The following is a 10,267-nucleotide window of genomic DNA, read 5'->3' on the forward strand; positions in this document are numbered from 1 at the left end:
ACTTAATAGTATAGATTGTACACCTGGAAAAATTTAATTTCACTGTCCCCTGTCTTCTTTTCCTGTTTCCCTAGAGTCCAGTTTCCTACTGATTTCACCTTCCTAAACTGGTCAATAAAGAAAGAATGCTAAAATTATTATCTTTGAGATTATTAATGAGTTACTGACTTACCCTTCTAAAGAATGTTCGTATTTCAAAGTTAAAATCAGGAGCATAAGACCCAAAGCATTAGTAGGAGTCTGATTAGAATTCCATATCATTAATATTACTAATTATAAATGGATACTAAATTCTGCCATACATGAAGTAAAAGTTTGCTTTGTTTTGTTTTAAATCAGGGGGAATTCAGATAATATCAGGCCATAGGTGATGTACAAAGACTTGTTGACTGAATTTTAAAAAATCATCTAATACTCTGCCATTAAAAAATATTAAATTAAGCATAAAAATGTATTGGCCAAAATATTGAGATCATGGGTCATTTTTCCATACATTTTCGGTGTTTTTAACTTTCCAAATATTTGACATTAGTTTGAGACATCATAACTCCAAAAAGGAAATCTAAATAAATATTCAAAATATCCACAATGTACACACTATTTCTCCATCAAGCAATAAAGTTAAAAATCTAGTTAAATAATAGTAATAATGTACATGTCTAGAAATTAGGTAATAGAATAAGTGATCTTTATTTTAAAGAATAAATTATAAAGAAACTTTTTAAAAACACTTATAATAAAATAATAGTAAAAGCTATACAAGACTTTTTGAAAGATATAAAGAAAAATGTAAAGAAAATGAGTTGCTAAAATACATTTATAAGAAAACACAAAGTAAGCAGTTATCTCAAGAAGTTGAAAAAAGAAAGAAAAAAAGAAAGAGGAAACAAGAAAAGTGATGGGCAGAAGTAAATCTAAGAGAGAGACTCAAATATTAAAAAATAATATAAGTAAGATGGGCAAAAATCTGGCAAGATCAACTAAGTAAAAAAATAAGGAACCAAAAATAATACAAAAGTGAATTTCAGAATAAGTGTTACAGGGATAAAACAAATATTATGAACAATTATATATATATATATTAAACATGACTTAAAATGGATAAATTTAATGAAATAAAATGCTAAAATTGGTACTTAAATACCCTCCAGACCTCAAAAATTCTACCCTATGTGTTTCCATATAATATTTTACCAAACTTCATGTGACAAATGTATCATCTCTTAACAAGATGTTCCAGAAATAGAAAAACAGAAAATGATGCCAAACCTACTTAATGCAATTAGAATATTCTTTATTTAAAAATTAAATAAATAGGGAAAAAAACATAGGCCCAATTCATTCGTGAAAATACAATAGTAGTCAATAAAATAGGAGTTAGCTAAACCTAAAATTTGTAACAAATATAATATACATGACAATTAAATGGGTTTTATCCCTGAAATTCAAAGACAGGTCATCAACACAAAATACTGTAATATAATTTACCACATTAGAGGTGTAAGAGGGGGCCAGCCCGGTGGCTCAGGTGGTTGGAGCGCCGTGCTCCTAACGCTGACGTTGCCGGCTTAATTCGCACATGGGCCAGTGAGCTGTGCCCTCTTTAGCCAAGATTGTGAACAATAGCTCTCCCTGGAGCTGGGCTGCCAGGAGCAGCGGGAGGTTGACGTGAGCTGCGAGCTGAGCTACTGTGGGCTACTGTGCACTGCTGGGGTGGGGTGGGGTGGGGGATGAGGGAATAGAGGGACTTGGGGTCGTAGCAAGCACAAGGCTCATAATACCACATGGGCCAGGGAGCTGTGTCCTACACAACTAGGCGGAGAAACAACGGCTCGAACCAGAGGATAAAGAGAAGGCTGTGGGACCATCTCCATACCGGAATTTCATCGGACCCATCCCTGGCACTTTGCCTCTGAGGCCCTGGTCCCTGGTCCCTGATCCCTGACCTGGCATGTGGCCCTGCGCACAACCTTCTACAACCTTCAAAGTAATGGCAGAATGATGAGATAGATAGGGAATGGGTTTCTCCTTAAGGTTCTTTTTTTTTTCTTTATTCGGTGTACTGTCTCTCTTTCTTTCTGAAGATAGAGGCACACTAAAGCCTTATTCTCTGAGGATTATCCAAGTTTTTAATTTGGCTGTGTCAGCCCTGAGTGGGAATGGATGGCTTTCTTTGGAACAAGTATGAAGAGTCAATTATGAAGATTTCTCCAAAAAAGAAGTTCTTATCCATGTTGCCTAAAAAAAAATTGATCTGGGTCTAATCCCCCCAACCTCCCCAGGGCAACATAAATTTTCTATTATTGAATCTTCCTTTAAATGATCATCTTTGAAAGGCTGGGTCACGTAGAGACCATAAGATATTCAAGATGATTAAGAACATTAAACATACTATTGTATTGACCAACTTCAATTCTGAAGTTTTTGTGCCATTATTAAGGAATCATCCCATTATTTTCAGGTGATTAGGGCTTGTTTGCATGGTGTGTGTATACACATACACACACACACACACGCACACTGCACACGGACAGGCAGATAGATAAGTGGGAAGAATTCGTTTGTGCTAAACGTAACCTGTTTGCTAGCTGTGGTTTTCCAGAAGAAAAAAGCACTCATTATTATCCGTTTAATGTTGAACCCAATAGATGAACAACCGGTAAAGGACTGCATTGCACCCCTCCTTGCCCTCTGAGGGACCCCATCGGCTTTGAACCCTCCCAGTTCCAGAGGGCCCTGGGCACAGTGTGGACTCGCCATCTCCGTGGAAATGAGTCCTGGAGAAGGCCTCTCTCAAGTAAGCAGACGAGGCCCACAGGCTTTGGAGTCTTGCTCGATTTATGTCTAGTGACTTAAACTACCTCTTCAACCTGTGAGGCTGACACCCTTGTACCCTAAATTTCAAAACTTGTAAAAATGGAGATAGCAATGCCTTCTTCAAAGTATTACTAATGAAGATTAAATCCAAGTACACAACATGCTTAGCATCCTTCAGTTGCCTGATAAATGTCGTTTCCCTTTCCCATCAACACCATTGGACTAGTGACTGAGAAAAACAAAACACTCTGGGAAGCCTTTGGTACAAGTCTCATGCCTCTTTCATTGGATGAATGACCCCACAGAGGCAGAGTAACAACTGAGTCAGGAGAGAGTGAAACACGTTATCACAAAGAAAAATGACTCATGGGTTGGGTTGGGTCTCTGTTTCTTATCATTTTTGTTTCCTCCATCTGGTAGATTTGATGGGGATTTATTTGACAGCTGCAGGAGGAAGTTGGGAATCCCCAGTACCAGCTCATCTCAGATCCATCACTGTTCTCCCTGCTTCTGTGTCTCTTCCATCTGCAGATATGCACAGCATATCCCAAGACTCTCCAGTGATGGACAGGTTCCCTGCAGAGCCCGGGAGTGAACTTAACTTCATTTGGGAAAATAATTTCAGGCTTCTCTCACACTACATCTGTGACCTAAATGACTGACAAGCACAAGATGAATCGATGGAATGCATTTACTTTCACTGAACTTCTTTTTTCATTGTGGTTGCTCCTGCAAATTTCAGTTCTTCCCTATCTCTTGCTTGTTAAATTTTAAGTTTCTTAACATTGTGCATTTTTCTCTATCATTGCATCTTACACACTGAGGACAGACATTTCTCCCTAAAATATAAGCCACATTACATGTTTCTCTAGCTTACAAATGTCTACCACGTTACTTCCTGTGTGCCTTTGAAGACTCTTCATCATCAAACACCAAACCTCATTTTCAGCTTCTCCTCGTGTTGGATCTATCCTTAAACAATATGCTCCAGGTATTGAGAAATAATTTGCCTTCCTGAACCACTCTTCTACATTTGCATATGTTGTCCCTTCAGTTTGGAAAGTCTTTTCTTCCTCTGGTAAGCCTGCCTAACATGTGCTTCACAATCCAGACAGCAAGTCCTCAAACATGGTCTTCCTTCTGCCATTCCAAACCAGGTTCCATTCATTTCTTCTTCTGATTCTATAGCACATTGTCTGTGTTTCTACCTAGAACCCACGAACATCTGCCCTATCTGAAAAAGGGGCTGTTGTGGTGCTGTGCAAATGGCGGAGACCTGACATCAGAAATTACACCCTGGGGGTCATTTCAATGTATACATATAACAAATCATCACATTGTACAAGAAAGAAAGAGGGGGGGGAGGGAAAGATGGAGGGAGGGAGGGAGGAAGGGAGGGAGGGAGGGAGGGAAACCAAGAAGTTATACTGTGGTTTCATTGCTTACTAGCAAAAGTGACCTTGACAAGTTTTTATCCTCTCAGCTATATAATCTCTATTTTTTTTTAAAGTACAGTGTTTAATTACAGTGTTTCTTGAAGGTGTTTATCAATTTTTTTAATTGGCATCCTCTGAAGTCTATCCTCTATGCCTGTATGATTTTTTTTCTTGAAGCCAAGAGTGCTGTTTCATATAGGTTTCCCATAAATATTAATTAACCTTAAAGAGAGGGAAACATTTTTATCAGAGTACATGTTTGAAGTTTGAATTCAACTCTATGAGCACAATTGTGTCATCTGTCCTGCATCTCCAAAGAGGACATAAAGATGCCCAAAAGATACATGAAAAGATGCTCAACATCACTAATCATGAGGAGAATGCAAATCAAAACCGCAGTGAGATACCACGTCACACCTGTTAGGATGGTTATTATCAACAAGACAATAAGTGCTGACGAGGGTGTGGAGAAATTGGAAAGTTTGCACACTGTTGGTAGGAATGTAAATTGGTTCAGCCACTATGAAAAACAATTTTTAAAAATTAAAAATAGAAGTACCATATGGTCTAGCAATCCCACTTCTGGGTATATATATAAAAAGAAATCAGTATCAGCATGTCAAAGAGATATGTGCACTCCCATGCTTATCTCAGATTACTCACAATAACCAGGATATGGAAACAACACATATGTTCACTGATGATGAAGAAAGATGATATAGCACATATACAATAAAGAACTATGAAGCCTTAAAAAAAGAAGAAAATCCTGCCATTAGTGACAATATAAATGAAACTGGAGGGCATTATGCTGAGTGAGATAAGCCAGTCACAGAACAACAATTATTGTGTAAGCTGAAATAGTCTCACAGAAGCAGAGAGTAGCCTGGTGGCTGCTAAGAATTGGTGAAAAGGACATGGGAAGTCATTGCTCCACAGGTATAAAACTTCAGTTCTGCTCCATGAATGAATTCTAAGGATCTGCGGTACAGCATCGTACCATAGTCACGAGTATGTGTAATTTACAATACGATAAGGGGATAGATCTCCTGTTAAGTGCTCTTCACATAAAACAAAAACATAACAAAACCCTCAAAAGAACACAAGGAAACTTTTGGAGGTGATGGATATATTTAGTGTTTTTGTTGCAGTGATGGTATCACAGGAGTTTGCATAGGTCCAAACTCAAAATAATGTGTACATTAAATATGAGCAATATTTGGCAGCCAATTACACTGCAAAAACTCTAAGGAAAAAGTCAGGACAACCAGATGTGGGATATGAAGTGGTCAATGGCCTAATTCATCTCATGAACTTCATGTCCCCCCACCCTCACCATCCCACTACCCACCGTGCCCACCCCCTCTTCAGACCCTTACCTAAGGTCTCTTGGAAGCCAGTCCCACAGTCTTTGCCTAACCTGCTCTGTCTTAATCATCCAGGTCTCTCCTCAGAGGTCAGGCCTCCGTGACATCGCACCCTGCCCTCTGCTGTATGTCATCTGTAACACTCATCCCGACCCAAACTGCGTGATTCACAGGCGTTTGTTACCCCTGCTCCCTGTTAGAATACGCTCTAGGAAGTAGAATTCTTCCATCTCATTACCAGTCATTTCAGCTTTGAATGAGATTCCTCATGAACCAAATAATTCTGAAGAGTGGTTCACTGAAACAAAATGCGCGAGAAGCTGAAAACCCAATGGACTTCAGACCCCTGAGCTAGCTAACCAGTAGCCATCACTGACTAATTAATCACCTACTATGTCCCTGCATTGTTTCTCTTTATCTTCACAACTAAATCAAGGATGTGGTAACATTCTTATCCCCACCATGGACATGGAGACATTGTGTCAGGGAGACCAAGGAATTTGTCCAGGATTCTAGGAAAAGCAGACCAGGATGAAGCAGGACACAAGCTTCATCCAGCTTCATGATTTCCTGGGTGAACTGTGCATCAGAAACTCTCCATCTCCCCCTTTTCTGATTGTGGGATCTCCAAGCACTGCTGTTCACCCGCCTCCCAAGTTTCCTAACACACAAAGTGCTCTAGACAGAAATCACCCAGATTTCACTTACTGGGAATAAAATATCTCCTCTCACCAATTAATAAATGTATCCAACTATGAAACCCATTTTTATATTTAATATTGAATTTTTTCAAGCTCATGGTAAATGAGTATAATAACAACTACTTCATACAGTAGTTTTGGGAAAGTAACGAGATAATCCTGTAAATTTCTTAACACTGTGCTGGACAGAAAGAATACATAGGATAATTATCACACATTATTGTCAACGCATATTAATTCTGTTCGTAGACGTGCCCTTGCGTTGAGTGCTACTGAATCTGGCTGGCTTCAGTAGTGTGTGTGGGCGCTGGCTGAGAAAAGGCCAGGACTGTGGAGATGTCACTCACAGACGCAACCGCGAGACCTGAGGCCATGTCCTCCTTTTTCTGCCTGGAAAATCCAGCATCTGCCTGGATTTTAGAATAGACTGGAATCCTGCAAACAGGCTTCTTCAGAAAGTGAGTCATAGGACCCTAAGCAGAGAGAGAGAGAGCAGTGACTGAAGGGCAGAATGAGAAGCAGACTTTGTGACCTGGACCTCTGATTCGAGAGCTCCCTGTCTCTGAGTCTAAATGGGCTTGTTTACAATGTGGTTGGATTGAATCAGCATCCTCCTGCTGCTTTAAAGTTTATAAAGTAGGGGAACTTCATGCTGTTCCCAAAGACCTTCCATCCTATCAGAACACAGTAACAGCTATAAGAGGGAAATTTTAAATGCACACAGAGAGGCAGACAACTCAAAACAGTAATTCCAAAGCAGTATTCCAAAGCACTTCCTCGGCTGGGAAGGCTGGGAATTCCACTCCACAGGAGCCAGGAAACATTTCTGAGGGCCTTCACTCTGCAGAGTATGAGCAAGGGTTTCAGGGATTTTCAGAGATCATGAGCATTGATCTTGTGACCAAAGAATCATAATCTAAAAGACACACAGTTATAACCATGACACTAGACAGGATATGTTTAGTGTCTTAAATTTATATAAATAGTTTACAAGTCATAGAGTATGGAAAAAACTTCAGAGCAAAAGTTCTGACAGCCAAAGCACACAGACTTGGAATCAAAAGAAGAACAAGTCTGACAAGGGTATAGATCCATACAACACATTTATGGCAGAAAGGGCAGAAGGGCATATTTAAGTAAACTAACTAGGCACACATTCTTTAAATCTCTGCATGCTGCTAAACTCTAGGGAGACATAGGGCCTGCAAAGATACATTCAAAGCAACAATTACCTTTGAGAGGCCAGGAGTTAGGAAATAATTAGAGGCCAGTTGCTACAGAAGACAGTGGAGGCAATGCTCAAAGTGAGAAGAGAACAAGAAGAAGAGAGTGATTAAAACAGAATACACAGAACCTTAAAATCCAGAACAGGTGGTCCGCACTTTTCACATTAGCTAGTGGGAAAAGGATACACTCATGGGAACACAGGACTGATGTGATTAGAGTTTTGTATGGCCAGGTCAATCCAGTTGTGTTAATAAAAAAAAACACTTCCGAATGGCCAACTGGTACATGAAAAGGTGCGCAACATCACTGATCATCAAGGAAATGCAAACCAAAACCACAGTGAGATATTACCTCATACCTGTTAGGATGGCAACAATGAAGAAGACAGGAAAAAAGAATAAAAAAAAAAGAAAAGAAAGAAAAAGAAAAGATATTAAACATTCACAAAGATGTAGAGAAAAGGGAATACTTGTACACTATTGGTGAGAAGGTAACACTTGTACACTGTCGGTTTAGCAACTATGGAAAACAATTTTTAAAACTTAAACCTAAAACTACCATATAATCCGTCAATCCCACTTCTGGGTATATATACAAAGGAAATGAAAACAGGATATCAAAGAACTATCTGCATTCTCGTGTTCATTGCAGCGTTATACACAATAGCCAAGACATGGAAATAACCTGTCTGTCAACAGATGAATAAAGATGTGATCCATCTCTATCTCTATCATGTCTATATCTCTATCTCTACCTCTATCTCTGTAATGGAATATTATTTAGCCATGAGAAAGAAGGAAATCCTGCCATTTGTGACAACATGGATGGACCTTGAGGAAATAATGTTAAGTGAGGTAAGTCAGACAGAGAAAGACAAATAGTGTATGACCTCACTTATATGTGAAATCTACAAAAGGTGAACCTGTAGAAACAGAGTAGAATGGTGATTATCAGGGGCTAGGAGGTGGGGAAATTGGGAGATGTCGTTTAAGGTACAAACTTGGAACTAGAAGTTGCAAGTCCTGGACATCTCACGAACAACACAGTGATTACAGACAACAGTACTTACTATAAACGTCAAAGTTGCTAAGAGACTAGATCTGAATGGTGCCCACCACAAAAAAGAAATGGTAATTATGTGGTGTGATACAGTGTTTGCTAAACACTACAAGTATGGTGGTAATCATATTGCAATATACAAGTGTATCAAATTAACACATTGTACACCTTAAACTTATACAATATTATATGTCAATTACTTGTCAATTTAAAACATATAGTCTTGTTATGTAACATAATAAGACTGGAAGGAGTTAGGGAGAATGGATGGGAAGTGGGGTGCTGTGGAGAAAATTATTTAAAATTAAGCAAGATGTAAAAAAAATAACACCTGTTATCCATATCTGTCCTAAAACTTCAAAGCATTTGAAAATGATAGAGATAAAAATCACCAATAGAAGGTACTACTTAAATCAAAAGCATTTGAGTGCATTATATTACATGCATTATTTTCAAGAACCTGACTTTTTGTTCTCATACTGACCCCTTGAAGCTGATGAATGGGAAGATAATCTCTCTACCCAAATGAGGAAAGAGGTACAAAAAGGTTCAAGTGACCGTAGTCTAGAGTTGCTGGATAAAATACAGGATCTCAAATAAATGACGATTTATTTTAATTTATTTGAATTTCAAATAAATGACGATTTTCTGTGTATAAGTATGACCCATGCAATAATGTGCCAAATATTACACGGTGCATGTTTATACTAAAAAGAAAAGAAAAAAGTGTTTGTTTGTCTGAAATTCAAATCTGACTCTGTATCTTGCATTTTTATTTTCTAAATCTGGCAACCTACCATGGTTCCAAAGTTTAAGGTAAGAGGAGTGCATGAGGGCGGGGCAGCTGTGTGTTCCAGGAGGAAGCCATTCAGGTTCAACCTTCTTAAAGCGCAAGTCCCCCGCCCCTCCCCCCCCCCCAAATGTGTAGAGCCAGCCTCCTCCTTTTGCTCCCAAGAGGGGCAGTCCCAAGAGTCAGGACTCACCTGAGTTCTCTGAGGAGGTTATTTCCCATCCTGTCAGTGTGGCTGGGGTTCTCAGCGCTTTCGTTCACTGGACTTTGGGCAGTTTTGACCAAACCAGCGTGGGGCAGGATGTTGCCTCTGACCACGCCTTGTGCTCCGCCAACCACTAGCTGACTGGGGACAGGCATGTTAGAGAAGGAAGGGGCCATGCTGAAGGGGAGGGGAAAAGAAAGGCATGATTTTTTCAGCGTGGCTGTGGGGACGGGGGGCACATCAGACTAAAACATGAGAGAATAAATCTGACACTCTGGGTTCACTTGGCTTTTAAGGAAATTCCAAGATTACAAGACCAGACAGGGTAGGGGCTTTTCCTATTCCTCAGAAATCTAGTATCTCAAGACTCCCGATATTTTGTTCTCTTCCAAACACACAAGAAAGCCTGTTAGAAGAAAAGGAAAAAAAAAAATGAAATGAAATGCCTGTTTGTTCCTCCAGTCTTAAAAATAAAATCAAATGTAATACTGCTGCAAAGAAAAGAGAGTGGCAATGGAGAGTTATCCCGGCAGGTAGCGGAGCAGTTCTTCTTCCTGTTGCTGTTCCAAGGCTAACACTACAGGGGAAGAAGCCGGCCTGCCAGAGCCATCTCTGCCATCTGGCCGGCTTCCTCCCACAGCGCCGTGGCCGCAGAGCCCAAGCTG

General features: G+C 39.6%; 1 protein-coding gene across 2 annotated transcripts in view; it reads right to left on the reverse strand.

Moving 5' to 3' along the window:
• GCSAML (germinal center associated signaling and motility like) overlaps nucleotides 1-9,977 on the reverse strand; it is a 35,584-nt gene extending 25,607 nt beyond the window's left edge. For both annotated transcript variants that reach the window (XM_033095832.1, XM_033095831.1), the window contains exon 1: nucleotides 9,591-9,977. In XM_033095832.1, the coding sequence (XP_032951723.1) occupies nucleotides 9,591-9,778 (188 nt within the window). In that variant the 5' untranslated portion in view covers nucleotides 9,779-9,977. The remainder of the gene's footprint in view (nucleotides 1-9,590) is intronic.
• Between the last annotated feature and the right edge of the window lie 290 nt (nucleotides 9,978-10,267).

The sequence above is a fragment of the Rhinolophus ferrumequinum genome, chromosome 24, assembly GCF_004115265.2.
Source record: "Rhinolophus ferrumequinum isolate MPI-CBG mRhiFer1 chromosome 24, mRhiFer1_v1.p, whole genome shotgun sequence".
Classification (NCBI taxonomy): domain Eukaryota; kingdom Metazoa; phylum Chordata; class Mammalia; order Chiroptera; family Rhinolophidae; genus Rhinolophus; species Rhinolophus ferrumequinum.